The following is a 19154-nucleotide window of genomic DNA, read 5'->3' as shown; positions in this document are numbered from 1 at the left end:
AGGGCTGATTTAATAGATCAGTCCTCATGGTAATAAACGTGGGGTGCAACATCCAAAACCGGTGCACTCAATATTAAACATCCCGCATATTAACAAACACAACAATTTCAGATTTGAAATACAATCTCAGCCGAAAATATTCTTTTTATTTATATATTTTACTTCCCTCCACCAGTGGTAAGGGGTAAAAGAAAACATAAAATAAAAGAAATATTTCAAGTAAAAAAGCAGTGCCTATCACTTAGTACCCCCCACCCGAGGTAGGGAATAAGTGACGCAGCGCTGCAATAATTTTTACTTAACAACGGGTGTATATTCCCGCATATTAAATTGATCACGCAAGCCGTTTTAGCATAGACTAAGAATATTTCTAAGAAATTGAATTTTGCAAAAAAAGATTAAAAAATAAGATAACTTCACTTATCGTCATAACTTGGATTAGGAAAATTAAAATTCCAATATTCTACGGCGATGTTAAAGAACCAAAATTAACTAATGTGGTCCTAAAGATAAAAGACGAAAAACTTATAACAGTTCGATTATGCCCTCTATTTTCTGCTGAGGAAGAAACAGCAGATGTAATAGAGGAAGACAAAAAAGAAAATGAAATTGAAATTGAAGAAGAATTACATGAACCTTCAATAATTGGGGAAAAATCAACTGAATTGGTATCTCTTCTGGCAGATAGTGGGAAGCAGAAGTCAAGGGAATGAAGTACCACTTAAAAAGAGAAGTTGGAGAAACTAAACTAACTTTTGAAGAAATGTCAACAGTTTTAGCACAAATAAAAGCTTTGTTAAATTCGCATCCATTATATGCCATAAACGATGATAATGGAATAGATGCTTTAACACCCGGACACTTTTTGATAGGAAACCCAATATTATCAGCCCCCTCTTTGGGTTCAGATGTAAACATTACCTCGTTAAATAAATGGAAATTAATACAAAAAATTCACCGAGATTTTTGGAATCGGCGGAAAGACGAGTATTTAGTACATAGACTTCAACAAAGGAATAAGTGAAAAATTTCGGCAAATAATATAAAAGGAGATATTGTCAATGTAAAAGATGAAAATACACAACCTACCAAGTGGGCTCTTGGAAAAATTATAGAAACACATCCAGGAAATGATGGTCGCGTTCGAGTTGTGACGTTAAAGCTTTCCACCAACACAACTAAGAGATGTATATAATTTGATGAAATTAGTCATAAAGGCAGAACTACCTTTAATTCAAAGTGAATCATCGGAAATATACAAATTACAACTGACTGGAATGACAACGAAACAGTAGGTACGAAGACGATTTAAGGACAGACAAGCAGACAGACCACGCAAGACCACCGGCAGCCATGGACCACTCTACTTAAGATTAAATTTGTTAAATAAATATTATATTAAATTACAAAGTAAACGGCCTTTTAAATAAAATCCTACAAGTGGTGTCAGAAGTGGGATAAGTGCGATTTTAAGTGAAACCTTTTTATAATCTAAACGCGTTCGTACAAGTGGTCCGTGGTGTGCGAAAATTGCGGTACTCAAACCGCTTAACGGAGTGGTACAGCATGAAGCGCTAGCAACAATGCAGCCCTACATACATTTTCCTTTTTTTCTTATTCTTAATAATCGACGCATCGTCCTCCTTGAGTGACGCGTCGAGAATTCGAGAATAATCATTGGTCCTTCGAGCCGGATATAGTTGAGGTTAAATGCACAAATCTTCATAATACAATGAAATGTATCTGTGTAATGTTGCCAAGTTGTAGTGTAACTCGTCGTACGTAATACTTATAGTCAATAGCTAATGATCAAGCTGCATTTTTTTTTTACAAATATATTTAGTTATTTAAGATAGTTTTAATATTTGTATACATATAAGCAAGGAAAATACAGTATAAAATTAGAATGAATAAGTTGTCCTTGAATAAAAGTCTTTTATTGCCCCCCACCAGCGGTAAGGATTGTTAGAAACTATATTGAGGTAATAACATTTTTGGTCCTTCGAGCCGGATATTTTGAGCTCAAGCGACAATAAACTCAACAATTGAGAATAATAAAGCCTTATAAAGTTGAAGAGTTAAATAAATATGATATTAAAATACAAAAAGAATTTGACGCTAACCACGAAAAACTTATGGCGGATGGCATAGGTGAAGAGGACTATTTTAAGTCGAATTCTTATGACAACATAACAGAGCAAATTGAAGAAATGATTCAACAATTCAAACAAGCTCTTAAAAATGAAGTTGAATTTCCATTGTCAGAAAGAAAACAGAAACCTCAATCTGGCACACAGGAACAACAGCAAACTACGTCAGATAGGAAATTTGCTATTTTTAGAAGGAAAATTGAGAACCTTCGGAAGCAAATGGCTGACTTGAGTTTCGAAGTGGTTGTCAACTCTGATCAAATTGCATATTTGGAAACGCTGTTTAATAACATAGAAAACACATACATGAGCGATCTTTCAAAACATTTTAATTTGGAAATTGAGGAAGCTTACGATGAAATAGCAACACTGTTCAAAATTTAACATGTTCGTTGCTACCAAAGGACGGACAACAACATTATGTTAAATACTCTTGTAATACAGTCCACTAATATTAAATAATTACTTTTTCCCTCGGCAATATGTTCAAATATAGTATCTTGAACAAGCTTATCTTCGCCAATGCTGAGGCAGTACAAACATATACATAAACAGACTAAAATAGTTCACGTAGAATGAAATAGTTCTCAGCTTAAATAAAATCTTTATTTTCCCCCCACCAGTGGTAAGGATATAAAGCTTCTTATTTGAGTTCGTTTGATCTTACAAATCAAACAGTTTGATTATAATTCAAACAAGCACAATATTATAAAGACCTCCCTCGTCTAAAAAATGGCTTAAAAATTGAAGAGCCAAAAATAGCATTTCGTCATAATTTGAAATTGGAAAAACTGATCTATCAATGCGTTGGTATCTGAAAAATGCAATAAAAATATAATACATATTTACACATGTGTATACACACTAAGCATACACACATATACATATATACATAGTTAAGAAATTAGAATTAAGAAATGTATTGAGGGAAGAAATTTTAATAAAGAAAATCAGAGTCAAAAGTGAACTCTCACAGTACAGACTTAAGCAAAGACTGTTTTTTCTGTACACATTTAACAAAAATGGATAACTGGGACACTGAAACAAGAATTTGGATTGTCCGCCGCTATCACGCACTGGAGTCCGTAGTTTCGGTTCAAAGAGAGTATAGGCGCATATCAGCCGATAATAACAAAGCAGCGTGGAGTATTCTTAAAGAAAGGTACGACAACAAACGGATTTTGTTCACGACACAGTGAGACAGAATAATGGATCAGTCAGTCATTAATAGTGACAACGCCGAAAGTGTAAGGCAGCTGCTAGACACTACAAACGAATGCCTCAATGCAATAAAGTCATTGGGCGTTAAAACAGAAGAGGCTGATCCCTTTATAGCTCTAATCATTGTACGGAAGCTAGACAAGGAAGGGCTCAGATTATATGAGCAGTTTGTAAGAAAGACCAGGGATATTCAGAAATTATCTGACATTCAAGGATTTCTGGACCATGATGTTCCAGGTAAGATTGATTTACTTGTATAAATGCGCATCCTCCCCCGGACATCCACACATACACCACACAAAAAAAGGAACCAAAACGAGAACAGCAACTCACTTCGCTTTCGATCTCAGCAGCAACCTGTACGCGTGTGCGAACATCTTTGAACGGCGTTTTTACCATCCTCCAGTTTCATCATTTTTCATCCCGAGTCGGAATTATCAACCGCTACTCATTTTACGAAGCATTTTTTAAAATTGTACATAAGCAAAATACAACCGCAATATAAGTACCTATACTAGTGCATGCGTATGCACATTGAAGCAAATCCATTTTTCCATTTTTTATAAAACCAAACTTGGTGGTCATCGAGAAGGTAAGTGCGAGTTATGTGTACACTATCATCCCAACCAGACACCACACAACAAAATATTATAAATTGGACAAAATAAAAGATTAAAGAAAAACAAGTAAACATTACAAAAAAATATAAGATAACAAGTAGAGATAAAGAACATAATGCAAATGTATACAAACATGTTTTGGTCCTTATGTTTGACTATAATGATAACCCAAACATTATCGGGTAAACCCCACAGTCATGTTTGTTTGCATTCAATAGAAAATAAGATTACATTTTACAAATATTGTATTCATAATGCAAATGCATACAAACATGTTTTGGTCCTTATGTTTGACTGTAATGATAACCCAAACATTATCGGGTAAACCCCACAGTCATGTTTGTTTGCATTCAATAGAAAATAAGATTACATTTTACAAATATTGTATTCATAATGCAAATGCATACAAACATGTTTTGGTCCTTATGTTTGACTGTAATGATAACCCAAACATTATCGGGTAAACCCCACAGTCATGTTTGTTTGCATTCAATAGAAAATAAGATTACATTTTACAAATATTGTATTTCATAAGAAAATAAACAAAACAAAGAAATAGATTAAGAAAATTGTAATCACTTTAGTAGTTATATAAGCAGAATATAACTTGAAACATCAGAGAATAAAATATAATGTCATAGAAATAACATCATTGGCATTTTTATTCCTCCGCTCGAACAAACCTAAAACTTGCGTGTGAAAATTAAGAATGCGAAGTGCACAGCAAAAGGTGAGGTAGTGAAAAATACATTATTATTAGGGGCCGGCATATTCTTTGATTTGTTAAAAAAAAGAGAAAATATCTATTGAAAACGTTAATTAAGCAGAACAGTGTATTTGGGTGATTGATATACGGATCAACTAACATAAGTTCCAATTAGCTCACTGTGGTATTGTAACATATTTAAATAAAAATCGAGATAATCAACTAAAACAGTTTTGGAAAATAAAATCCCTTGAAAATAAATATCTTAATAAAACTAAAAAAGAACACAGTACGGGAAATACTTTCGTAATAATTTAAAATTCTCTGCAGATAGTAGCAGACTGGAACATTGGTGCTTTTTAAGGAACGAAATATTCCACCATTGGAGTGGAAGAGAGGACGAATTGAAAACGTCATTTTAAGCCAAGATTGCAAATGTAGACGTAAGAATAAGCAAAGGCACATCGTAAAGGGCGATGCACATTGTTTGCCCTTTTCCTATCGAAGAAAAAATAAGAGAAGATCCGATTGAGATAAGTGGTAATACACCAAAGCGGTCGACTCATATAAAAAGTAAAAACTTAATTTTAACATTATTAAGCTTACTTATAGTTTAATCATCCGTAAAATACTTAAATGTAAGTTATTTTAAAAATAGTTCTGGAGTATTTTTGGAAAAAAAGAGGGCCTGTTGGGTTGAATAGGACAGCGTGGGATATAATTGTCCACATCGATCTTGTTCAATACACGGTTGAAAAGCAACAAATTTCAAATTCGCAGAAATATTTAAAAGACTCAACTATATTTGAAGAGTATAAAGTGAACACAATGGCTCAGCAGCTGCACAACAAATATTTAGAGATTGAACAGCTGCACCACATCATCGCGTTCACGGGGAGGAGAATGCAACGGAAGACTAGGTCAATGTTACCATTTCATTAAAAAAAAATAGTTGAAATGTCGAACACTGCGGACATGTCTAAAGTAAAAGACCAAAAGACTAAATCTCTAGTGCAGAGAATACAAAATAGAGCACACAGTCTTCGATATTACATCGATGAAGGAAAAATGAATTTATTTAGCACCAATGAAAATGTGCTAAAGACTTGTGACACCCACATTAGGAATAGGTGGAGGTTATTAGAAAAGGATTATGAAGAACTATGTGGAATACCGTACTTAACGAAGTATAAAACGGAAGTGGAAGACTTAGAACAGCAAGTATATGAAATAGTGTATACATTAACTAAACAAATAATTTTCATAACAGAAGAAAAAAGAGCTGAAGATTATACGAAGCGAGTTCAGGAGTTCAAAATGGAACTAACAACAGATACAAGGATAGACTTTATAGAGCAGGCAATTGAAAGAAGATCGGAAAGAATTCGATCCACAATTGCAGAAGCAAAACTAAAAATAAGAGACGAAATTGACTTCGAATTTTACGAAAACCGTCTCAAGATTTTATGGAGCTGCATGGAGAAAGATATTAATGAATAGATTCTCCCTCAATGTAAGACTTTCAATTCCCCCCACCAGCGGTAAGGATTGTTAGAAGCTATATTGAGGTATTAACATTTGGTCCTATCGAGCCTAAAAAAAGAGCTCAGCCAAATTTAAAAAAGCTCTGATATTATAAAAAATACAGGCAAAATTAAATTGTAAGACGGATGTATATTCCCGCATATTGACTAAATAAAAATAAAAAATTCTAAGACGGGTGTATATTCCCGCATTAAAACCGATCGCATAAGCCGTTTTAGCAGAGACTAAACGCAGTGATCTAACTGCTATCCAAGAGATATTCAGCGGCTGTGAGTCGAGGCACAGCAAGGTCAACTAGGCGACCAAATCAAATACCTCCAACGATTTCTTTGGAGAAAAACAAGCAGTTCATCAATAAACAGGAGAAGTACTGCGAAAAAATTCTCGAAATGGGTATAAACAGAAAAAAAATTCTGGATGCCCAGTCAGATTTAGCCGAAAAAGTGTTGTACACAACCAACACTATTACAGGAAAGGCATTAAAGAAAACAAAAATTGAAGAAAACAGATACCAACCACGAAAAGCTAATGGCAGATGGTATAGGAGAAGAAGATTACTTCAAGAAGAACGTATGCAATAACACGATGATTAAAATCGAAGAGGCAATCAATGCATTAAAGATAAGCATTGTAAAAGATAAACCTCTAGTCGAATTTGATCAGCAAATTGAAGCAGTTCAAATACGATGCATTAATTCCATGCTTAGATTTTCCATTTTTCTTCTGAGGTTTTCAACTTCCCTCATGAATAAGGAAGTCTTGGCCATCATATGCAAACATCTTATCCTTAGTAATATTAGTGTTATTGTTTGTTGAATGCTATTGTTTTGCATGACAATGCATTTTAAGTATGTGTCTGTTTATGTATATGTGTATGTATGTATGTTCAATATATTTGAACATAGATATCTAATATTAGTGGACTGTATTATTAATAGCTAGAATATTTCTTATCTTATTTAAAGAATATAAAAATTTGTAAATATAATGTTGTTGTCCGTCCTTGGCAGCAACGAACATGTTCAATTTTGAACATGTGCATTGCATGTAAATGCATTATGTATATACAATGTATGTATGTAAGTATATTAATATATGTATAAATAGATATTTATATTTAGTAGAATTTCGGCTTTGCTGATAAATAAGCATGTTCAATGATATTTGAACACCATTTATAGTCATTATATGTACTATTTGACTCTACTTTCTTTCCCTCGGCAGCTTGAGAGTTACTGACTCACATGTATGATAACTCACGCAAACAGTTTAATAATAATCTCGAGAGGCTAGTAGAACTACCGCAGCTGACATATAAGTCAGCTTATAAAATGAAAAAGTTTTTGGAAAGATATGAAAATAGAACTACAATTTACAGCACAAGTAGACAAGTATGTAGTTGTCAACCGACAACAAATGGAGAAAGTGCAGCATGAAGCAGCTGTTGGATACCACAAAAGAATGCATTTATGCTTTAAAAGGACTAAATTTGAATTTAAATTACGAACAAGCCATCATAGTTCGGATAGTTGTTCGAAAACTGGACAAAGAACGTCTACGTTTATACGAGCAAAACGTAAAAAAAGTAACGATATACAAAGCGCTAGGTGAAACGTGAACCCTCAGCGTACAGATCAAAACAAAGTGCGTTTGGAAATATTCCACAATCTTATATTTAGGTTCAAAGTCGATTTTCTTGTAACATGTTTATACATACATATGTAGGAGTGACATATTAACATTATAATTACGCTAAAATGCAGTCCTACATACTTAACGCACGCAATTAAAACTTGACGAAACTAGGATGCGACGCTGACTCAACCGAAGACAAACGGACAGTTGCTATTCAATTACTGCAGCCTAAAGGAATGTACTTATTATTTTGACCTATATGTCTATGTACTTATAAATTTATATAAGCAGAAAATAATTTGAAAAAAACTGAGAGAATAAAATATAATGTCACAGAAGTAACATCGTCGGCATTTTTATTTTCTCCTCCGCTCGAAGAACCAAAACTTGTGCGAGTTTCTCACGAGAATCTTGCGTACTCTTTAATTGGCGATGCTGCCAGGAGAATTAAAATTCTCTGGTGAACTATAATAAAAAAAGGAGAAAAACAATCTTTGTTACCATAGAATTATCGTATAAATATTGCAAATAGTCAGCGGGTTAGCGACGCAGAAAATAACCTAAATAAATATGAAAATTCCCGAATCCTAAATGCAACTTTGCAAAAATTATAGATATGCCAACTCGAAAACTGGATAAGCTGTCAGCTTGACGAACTACCATCTTTCCTTTCTTCTTGGCGCACAATCACGACTGCAAGCACGTCGTACCATTTTTGTCTATAAACCTATTGTAACAGTTTTTTACATTTTAATAAATCAAGTATTTTTGTGGGTATCCCACAAAACTATTTTGGTTTTAGTAAGTAAGCAAACATTCTCATAGGTATAAATAGCTGAAAGATTGCAAAATGTAGTCAGTAAAAAAACAAAAAAAAAAAAACAGACAACACCAAACAAGTGGACTGCCCAAAAAAATATATAATATTTTACTCACAACAAACTAACTGTTTGTTAACTAAAGCGAAAAAAATAAAAACATACCAATAAACATAAAGGAAACAAAAAACCTACTTGGGAAATAATTCCCCTAGTATTAAGTACGAAAAGTTTTTTACTGTGAGTATTGTAGGAATAAATTTCATGAAACTCGCAAGTGCCCATAAAAAAAGAAAAGAAAAATAAAGATTATAGATGTTCAGATTTCTGAACAGTTCTTAACGGCTACAGTTATAAATTATTTTTGTAAATCTGTATAGAAACAGATATCATATTTCAAATATTTATGATCATTATCGCTAACACATACAAATACCCATTTCAATCATCACCGTAATAAATGTTCATTTCGAGTATATTGATTAGAGACTGTAGTATTTAATGTATGCAACGTATAGAATCGCAAATGATCCTAAAATAATAAAGGATAAGAAAAACTTGTGTATGCCGTTGGGAACATTTATGTTTAAGATATGTGTACATACTGTCGGTATGTACAGTAGATTAGTACTAAGTAAGTTATGTGTATGCACTCTGCATGTGGTGCATACAATAATTAGGATAAGAAAATCTATAAATAAAGGAGCTCTGGGCAACCAGAGCAACCAGAGCTGAATGAAATATTCTCAGCTCGACTAAAGACGATTTTAATTCCCCCCACCAGTGGTAAGGATTACTAAAATCTTTGTTGAGTTTAAGTTTGATCTTACAAATCAAACAGTTTGATATATTATTTCAAACACAAAGAGATCACATAACCAAAGAGATCAATAAATAAATTTGTGCGCAACAAATTAGTGAATAAAGTGTGTGCAAAATAAAGTAAATTAAATAAACTTAAAAGTTTGTACGTTGAAAATGTTAAATTGCACTTCAATTTTGTTACTGGTGGAAAGATTCCACCTCGCTTCTCATTTTGGGAAGGCATATCAATTTGAAAGTACTACCTCATATATAATTTAGTGCGTAAAATGTGTATTTTACAAATGCAAAATAAAGGTTTGTGAATGTGAATTTAATACTCGGGTTGGTTTCCTTTAGCAAAAAGCAAAGTGTTAAATTTTATTTAAAAGTTGTATTCCATCAATCTAAATCCTGTAATGAAAGTTAAAAATTGAGTGCGCTTCGGTGGGCTCGTGTGACCTTCGGCTGCGAAGTTGTAGCGAACCGCCGCAATCTCAAGTTAGTGTATATGCAACTAAAATGGTTTGCTAAATTAAATATTTGAAGTGTAGTATTTTAGTTATTAAATAATGTTGTGATATTAGTTATAACATATAAGAAGTAGTCGCGAGTAAAGCCCGCTTGCGGGTTTGTAATCAGTGTGGTGAAATCCTACCATTCCAGAAGGCCATGTATGTACAAATCGTGCGCACATCCTTCAGCCCTAACCTTATCAAAAGCAATTCGAGCTTCGCTATTTAGCGTCAGATTCTTTTGAGGGCCACTATTGCTCTCAATCGAATCTTCTGAATTCTTCCGCAAAATATAATACAGGTTCATAACCATATGGTTGGTAACCAGTGTGGGGGGGTTTTAGTCGGTAGGCGCAATCAAGCGAATCCGACACTACCCGCCAGGGTGTCTTTCTGAAGATTTCCCCCCCACATCCCAAAAAAAAAAAAAAAAAAAAAAAAGGCAACCAGAGCTGAGTACTATTTTATAACCGAACCCAAACGCGTCTCATTCGACATTTTGGTGACCCCGTAGTATTTAAAACACGCGAGTGCAGTGAAAGTTCTAAAAGTGTGTTAAAAAAAAAAAAAAATTTTGTGCAAAAGTGTGTTTAAAAAATAATAATAATATATATATTATAAAAATATTTAAATTAAAAAAAAAAAATATTTTTCTAAATTTTTTAATTATATTAAAAAAACGAAGTGTCGAACAGACCGAAACATCACATCGAAATTTTCAGAACGGAAGTGAGTGTTCTGCAATAAATCACATCCACAAGGTAAGAATATTTTTCATTTTCTTTCATTCGTATTCAAATATTTTTTTTATTTTTGGTAAAATGGAGAACCAAATAAAATTAGCAGAAGAACTGCAAAAACTTCATTTTAAGTCCATGAGTATGGATATAAATGAAGATTTAGAAAATTTGGAAAAACTCCTAGATAGTTTGGACAAAAAATGGTCAGAGTTTCAACGAAACCTTTTAGAATTGCCCAAAGATCCCAAAAATAAAAAAGATAATTATTTTAAAAGTGACGTAGAAGGGTCGGTAGGCGCGCTTTATTTGACAGCGCACGCCAAGTTAAGCGAATTGATCGCTATAATTCAAGAAAATAGTGCTCCCAGGAAAATGGAATGCTTTTCAAATCCTAGTTTACTTCATAGGCTTCAAATCTAATTAACCGAATTAGAAAAAATATTGAAGACTGCGAAATAAACGAAATATGCTTTCTAGATAGCATGTATGTATGTACTTTGCATGTGGTGGATACATGAATTAGGATAAGAAATTCTATAAATAAAGGAGCTCTGGGCAACCAGAGCTGAGTACAATTTTACAACCGAAAAATTCGCGTTGTCATTTAGTCCCCAATCATTGGTCAGATAAAATCGAAACAACTTGTCATCATTTGGTCCTTCGGGCCGGATGAAATAGCTCAACCAATATCATAAGAGTGAAAATATAGGCAATATAAGTATATTAGTCTAACGAGCCTAACCGAGAGCTTAAAAATAGAGGCAAAAAAGACCTACACTTTTAATTTAATATATTTAAAAATTATTACATCAGAATAAAAACAAAACACAGGTTCAAAATTGAACGCTCGTCCAAAGACATGGAAAGAAGGGCGGGAGTGAAAAACCCAACTGATAACGTAGGCCTTCTAGTACAGTCAGTTGCAAAAAGATCGGAAAATTTCAATCTATTATTGAAGAGTCGGAAATAAAAGTGAATATCTTTTGACTCATTTTTACTTAATGTAAAAATTAACTGTAGGCTCAATCGGAATGGCACATTTATTTGCTATCCAAAAAGCCAGATTTCATACCGAAAGCAATAAAAAAAATTTCACAGGAAATAGGACTTCCAACACTAAATGCCTGAGAAAAATGTAGAAATAAATGGTAATGGATCGAAGCATAAATCTTGCAACAGCGGACAATACCACTAGAATTGAATCAACAGCTAATTCTGAAAAGAACAGACACATAACACAATTATTAAACTCGCAACAGTTTTGGCGTATCCACACAGTTCGGCACTTGATGAACAGATATTTGAAGCAGTCCGACAATATAACAAAACAATTCATTCGGCAACCAACAAGAAAATCAAGGACGTGGTTTTTATCAAAGGTAATATCCTAACATCAAAGAGCGTCTTCAAAAAAACTTGAAGAGAGTTTTGTGTTGCTACAACTAAAATACAAAAAAGTAGAGATAATATATTGAAAAACGCATAGACGAAACAAAAACGGAAAAATACGCGAAACATATAGTAAAAAAGACAATGGAGAAACAATAACGCAGTAAATAGAAAAGATTCTAGAAGCCCTAGCGGACCTTCGCTCCGGAAAGGTGTTGCGCACGTCCAACACTATTTCAACAAACCCATTGAGAGAAAAATCTCCATATTCAAGAGGAAAATTGAATGATTCAGAATAGTAATGAAAGATCTCAACAAGGTGGTAATAATAAAAATTGATCACATCAAACTTTTGAAATTTGTGTTTCTTCAAATGCACAATTTTCACACAAAGTACTTTACAGAAATTTTTCTTGAAGTTGAAAAATTATAAAACGAGATTACAAGAAGGAGAGCACGAAATTGCTTATACGAGTAATTCTCTTCAGCGTGATGTGCTGTTAGAAGAATTTACCTTAGAAGAAGAACAGGAAATTTTTTACCGCTTTGACTCCGATTTTAAAAGATTTACAAAAGTTCCAATATTTTATCTATCTTCTATATATCTATCTTCTGAAACTGATGATAGATATACAGAAGAAGTAATAGAGGAAGACAGAACAGAAAATGAAGTTGGAGAAGATTCCTTTGAATAAGTTCATGAAACTAATATATCTTGTATAACTGAGGAAATACCAACCGTATTGACTAAAATCACGGAAGTAAACAACGTAAAATACGAATCTGGAGTATTTACTGAGAAACCCCAAATCGAAGATCACCGTGTCAAAATAACATTGAAATTATCGAGAAAACGATACCTCTAGAAGAAGCTGGCCCCCAAACCTTGGAGAAATATGGGAAGATGGAATTCAAGGAAAACCAATAGTATACACCGCTTCTTCGAGAATAGGTATCAATATTTCATCCTTGAATAAATGAAAATTGTCACCAACGCACTTATATATATATATAAGCAATATATAGATAGTTAAGAAAATAGATTTAGAAAATGTATATACTTAAGTAAGAAGATTCAATAAATAAAATTAGATTCAAAATTGAACTCTCAGAATACAAGCTAATTGATATAAGGTTTGATAAATTAATACAAATCTGAATCAGTCGATTGTACTTCCGTTTCGTTATCCGATTCTATGTCCAACGACGGTTCCGATTGCAATTTACATAGCTGAATCTCTGTCATGCCATTAAAATACATAAGTTGAAGAAGCGTTATGCACCAAAAATCAACGTTTTGTTGGGAATTTTCGGTCTTCGAATTATATGTAGTTGCTAAATTTATCAAAAATTTCTGGAATTTTTTATGTGGCGGATACAAACGGGTTAAGCCACCGTGAAAGCGTGCGGATAATGGTTTCTTTACTTCATGTGCAGGGTCAACTAGAAATCAAAACAGTAACAGTTTTTTCGTACTTATTTGTAAAATATTCCAGCATAGTACTTACATGTTTCAATTCTGTTTAGCAGCCACGGTTCCAATTTAACCTTTTGGATAATATCCCGTTCTTCGTTGGTTTTCTTTAAATAGCCTTCCAAAATACGCAAATCGTCGATTTCCTTCTTAGAAGAGCCCATGCCTTTTTTTGTAACCAATATACACATGGCAATGTAACGCTTGCCATGCTAAATGGAAAAATATTTGCATTAAAATTAACTTAAACAAAATTAAAAGTTGAAGTAGACATCCTTACTCACCTGATAATTTTTTCCTGCTTGATAAATACGCGCCAATTCGAAATAATTTTTTGCTGTGAATAAGTTCTTGTCGTCGTGGACATCCAGACATATGTTCACGGTCTCAGTTTGTATTTTCACCAGCTTGCCGAAATCCAAAAAACAATTCCTGTGAAACCTTGCATATTTATCGGTTGAAATTTGGTGCTTGATCAATAAATGTAAACGCAAGGTTGAGGCAAGCAGTAAGTTTTTTATTGGCAGCATCCTTGTCAACACACGGAGCGCGTTTTGGATGAGTGTAAGCGATCTATGTTTTCGAACGTAGCACGCATTAGCGAATGCTACGTCCGTCAAACTGATGAGGAAACTCTGATTGCACAGTTTTCGGAGTCTAATCTTGCGGACTTCATCGTAAATATTAATGGCGTGTCTAGGTTTATCGAAAAGGAGTAGGAAGTACGCGTAATCAAACAAAACGTCAGCATATATTAAATGATTACGTCCAAATACAGTGCTAAAAGTGGAAGTGGAAGACAAGTTTTTCTATTAGTCGAAATCCTAATAAAATAAGTTCGAATACCACCAAACAATTATTATGATTTTTATTAAACTTACGCTGCCATAGCGATTGCCTGCTGTATCATTACATTAGCCAAACCGAATTTCCGTATTGCAAAACATGCTTTCGCTGTAACTCGTAATGCATTCACCAAGATCCTGGAATTACAGAAAGAATTATTTTGTTGCAATCAATTCGGCGAATAGTCATACTTTTTCGGCATTGATTCGCTTAAATATTGCATAATAACGGCACTGCATCTATAGCCTTCTTTGATTTTGTGTTGCACTAAATGAAACTCCGTCGAACGTGTGTATATTTCTACAGCTAAATATTTTGGCACATTCTCAAAATCTATTGAACGAAGCAATATCGAAAGTTCTGCTATGGTGGCTCTACCAGCCTTAAACTCCCATATAAGTGTTTCGCAATGAAGTCGCCTGTAATGGATATACAATGAAATTAATGAAATACGTTTGTAAATTTCCATCCACTCATTACCTTTGCAGGCAGTCTACGAGTTGAATCGTCACCGATTCACTATTTCCCTGTAGACGAATTTCCGCCTCCACAACGTTAAATATTTGTATACTTTCCAACATCCAACCGACGTCAGAAAGAAAAGAACCAATCCGTAATCCGAAGTCGATAAGATCCGGATATTGACCCACCGGGTTTTTCGAATGTAAAATGAAATTTTCTACCACTTTCTTTACGTAAGCTGGGATTATATCCTCCAATAAGGCCATGCACATAAGGAGCTTTCTCGTTGTGTTCTCATGCCGCAGTAAGCCATCCAGAATAAAGGGTTTAGAAAGTGGCTCCAACACTAATACCTTTAATCGGTCCACTCTGGCCATCTGAAATATTGTGGACACATAAATAAATATTTGAAACATATTTATATTCGCAAACATTTTACATTTGTTCACATTGTCTAGTTTATTTATTGTGGACTGTACCAATTCGAATATATTTTTAATTTAAAAAACATTGTCTCTAACTTAAAATCTCATATTTAGAGATTTCAGACTGCCTCACTTTACAGAACCGCCGGGTAAGTTAGTGACAATTTTTGAGACTTGAGACGACTTTGCTATTCTGTGACAGTCACAAAATCTATTACATTTCATCATTCAGAGATGTTTTTACACTTGAATGAAAATAATTATGTCGATAACAAATATTAAATTTTCATTAACATAGTCAAAAAACATAATTATCAATAAAAATATAAATATATGTTCACCTTGTTTCATAATATTTACGAAATTTATGTAAAATTGATTTATTTTTAACCTTTTCGTGTTTGAGCTGCTTACAACATATAAAAAAACGACAATCGATTAATATCTATGATGATCTCTATTCAGTATATTCAAAATGGCAGACAAGAGGTCTTTTTAGTTTTGTGACCTGCTAACTATTAGATCTCAATATTTTGAGACTAACGCTAGAGATTTTACCTCAAAATGTCTCAAATAGAGACTAGAGACTGGTTACAGAATCCCTGCTATTAAAATCTCAAATTTAGAGACTTGAGACTGTATCACAGTACAGAATCGCACGGTGAGAGTATTTAAAACTAAAATCTGAATGAGCTTTCCTGTATGTAAATTTATAAGGAAGGACAAAGTTTTTGGCATTATACGTTCAGTTGATTTTGACGAAATTTTGAAGATTTTATATGAGGTATATAGGAGATAGTATTGACTTGATCTATATTTGTCAGTACAGTTAAAAGGCAACAAACTAATAAAATGTGTTCTCAAGGTTTAATCAAGGTCGGCCAGATGTTCGAAAATCCTGATATTAGTTATACGTGGGCTACGTCAAATAGCGAAATCGAATTTATCCATTTTAGACACAAAGGTATACTGTTAGGGGTAAAACACGATCTTTCAGTTATAACTAACGATCAGATGGATGGATTATTAAGTATTATAAGCCCACTTTATGTAATTTAGAAAATTTTGTTTGTAAATCGTTCCATATTTCCAGAGGATGAAACAATAGAAATGTCCTATCACTACAGCAAACAATAGCAACCCAAATAGTTATCTACTAGTAAACAACCAGCATCTCAATAGAATAAATGCACTAAAATGTATGAAAATAAACCTAAACAAATTATATCTAAAGAAACTATACTAGTAATAAGTAAACGTACTAGTTAGTATAAATACAATAGAAGTAAGAACCATGTAGTAAGTTAGTCTCAAGAGTTTTAATGAAGAGTACAGTTTCGGTGCAGCTCAAAAATATCTCTTTTGATTAATTATACCCTGAACAGGGGTCACACGAAGTTTGGAAGCGTCGGAGACCCTTATAGGGTGTATATGTATATGTATATATAAATGATCAGTATGTTGAGCTATTGTTCACCTTTGACAATGTATCTTCACGAAATTTGCCATAGATTTTTTTCTAAGGCAACAATGTAATCTCCGAAAAAATTGTTCAGATCGGATTACTATAGCATATAGTAACCATATAAACTGAACACATAGTTACTAAAAGAAATGCACCTGTGAAGGGTATATTAGCTTCGGTGCAGCCGAAGTTAACGTTTTTTCTTGTTTTTGCTTTATGTAAAAATTAACTCCAGGCAGGTTCGAGGCACATGTTTGAACTTTTGAGCCGTATCGAAATTTGATGAGGATGACAATATTTTAAGAGCAAAAAGGAAAAAGTAGAAAATAACTATTTTGAACTAACGAATTTTTGGAAAAAGTTATTTCTTATTTTATATGGTTCAAGACTTAAACCATTTTTGAATAATGAAAATTTACCAGTTTGAGGGTACTAAATCTCATTTTTCTAAATTGCAATTTACGCAACTAAACATGAAAACATCAGACACCGTATTCGTATCGATATTTCCTACATCGATGGATATCGGCCATCACTAGTTTAAAAGTTTTGATCAAAGGGAATTTAAGGGGTTAGGGGTAGTTGGAATTTTCAAAAAATTAATTTTTTTTGCATTTCCGTTAAGTGTAATATCTTAAAAACATTCTCTGAAAATTAGTTTTTGAGTTATTCGACAAATAACAAAGAGAGCTCGGACACTTCAAAGCAAAAAGGCAAACTTTAAACGCGTTTTTCTCAAAACTATGTTTTTTGAACTGATGACAACTGTAACTCGAAAACCGCTCAGTAGATTTCAATGAAATTCATACAGCTTTTAGAATATATAATAATCTGATCGAAGGATTTTTTTTAATTTCGATTTTTTAAGACCAATTAACTGTTGATTTTTTTCCCAAAAATTTAGAAAAAATTTCCTGAGGCCGCCCTTTTGTAAATTTTGAAAAAAAAAATCCTTCGATCAGCCCGGGATTATCTATTTATAAAACTAATTTTTTCGTACGATTGATTTTAGATGACTCTCCAAGGACTTATGGTTGTCACCGCAAGTACCTTTTTTTGGAACTGGGTCAACACAAACATCTACATATAACTTTGAAAACTAAATTTTTTTTTGAAATTTTCGTGACTTCAAGTCAACACATTCTATAATAATGCCATATTACTACTTTTGTAAAATAACACGATTTAATAGCAAAAAAATACTGAAAATTCTCATTTTTTCGTACCTCTGACTACCCCTAACCCCTTAAAATTGTGTTATATAGAAAGTAGACGTGGTTGCAGTTTACCAAAAACTGTATATAAAAAGTGGGTGAAGTTATAATCCGATATACGGTTGTACCTACAAAGTATTCTAAGAAGATCACATGTGAAAGAAATGCACAAATTAATTAAGGTTAATATAAATGGTAACGATTTTTAAAATATGCGATTTGAATTCAGTCGTATTTTAAATTGTTTTTTCATAGATCTAAACAACCTTCTTTTCACTCTTTATACGTCGTTTATGTAAAACCAGTTCAAATCTTAGAAAAGGGAAAAAAACCTTCAATCTTTTTGTATAGTAAATATTTAGAGGAGGATATCACAGCCGTGGTTCCCGCGTACATACAGTTGTATTTTTAGAAGATATACATATACATATATGGTACTTACATGGAGTAAAATATCAGTAACAAGTGCTATTGGCATAAATTCTAACTGCCGACTGGTTAACAGTTTTAGTTGCACATTATCTAAGAAAGTATTAATACATTGTTTGTACAAAGTAGGAGTGGTCCTAAAGAACCGCGGTGCCATTATTTGTAGAAATTTAAATTTTTCACTTCACTTCCCGCCAAAATAGTGCTGTTTACATTCAACGTTTTTAAGATTTGAATCACTTTTGTGGTCAAACGTACGAGCTACGTTCTTCAGATTTTAATTATCAGGCGCATTAATTGTTTATTATTATCAAAAATATTAAGCCGCGAAGATCAACACAACTCGCACCACCTCGAAACACTAAAACTAACTTTCAATTTTGTGCGTCTGATGCAAGCAAGCCTCGGAAGGATACTGAAAAGGTTAACTTTTCCGTGGAGAGTCATCGAAGATGGTGATGCCATGTAATGTGACTGCACATATACACGCGTAGCCTTGCCACCCAGGTTGTAAAGAAATTTTTGGCTACAATTTTAGCGCATGGCACTTTCTCTAGGTCAAATCGATATTTATTAGTGCTTAAGTATAAATAATGAAGCATTTAGTAAAAAGACTTAATTTAAGAAAAATATGAGGATATGGAATTTCTTATATTGTCTTTTATATATTTTTAATTTTTTTTACATTTTCTTATATAA

At 33.2% G+C, this 19154-nt stretch overlaps 1 protein-coding gene across 3 annotated transcripts; it reads right to left on the bottom strand.

The window, feature by feature from the left end:
- Positions 1-4776: 4776 nt before the first annotated feature.
- Positions 4777-18872, bottom strand: LOC105234065 (uncharacterized). 3 transcript variants are annotated; one of them, XM_011216288.4, is made up of 8 exons: positions 18469-18872; positions 14941-15299; positions 14652-14879; positions 14496-14597; positions 13899-14394; positions 13649-13826; positions 13292-13583; positions 4777-8342 (listed from the first exon to the last, which is right to left on the bottom strand). In XM_011216288.4, the coding sequence occupies exons 1-8, from the start codon at positions 18610-18612 to the stop codon at positions 8300-8302; spliced, it is 1842 nt and encodes a 613-aa protein (XP_011214590.3). In that variant the 5' UTR covers positions 18613-18872; the 3' UTR covers positions 4777-8299. The 3 variants fall into 3 exon arrangements, with proteins under 3 accessions (XP_011214590.3, XP_011214591.3, XP_019844307.3); XM_011216289.4 differs by lacking the exon at positions 18469-18872 and adding an exon at positions 15362-15534; XM_019988748.3 differs by lacking the exon at positions 18469-18872 and adding an exon at positions 15402-15524.
- Positions 18873-19154: the final 282 nt, after the last annotated feature.

The sequence above is a fragment of the Bactrocera dorsalis genome, chromosome 4 (assembly GCF_023373825.1).
Source record: "Bactrocera dorsalis isolate Fly_Bdor chromosome 4, ASM2337382v1, whole genome shotgun sequence".
Classification (NCBI taxonomy): domain Eukaryota; kingdom Metazoa; phylum Arthropoda; class Insecta; order Diptera; family Tephritidae; genus Bactrocera; species Bactrocera dorsalis.
This window is presented reverse-complemented; position numbering and strand designations above follow the sequence as displayed.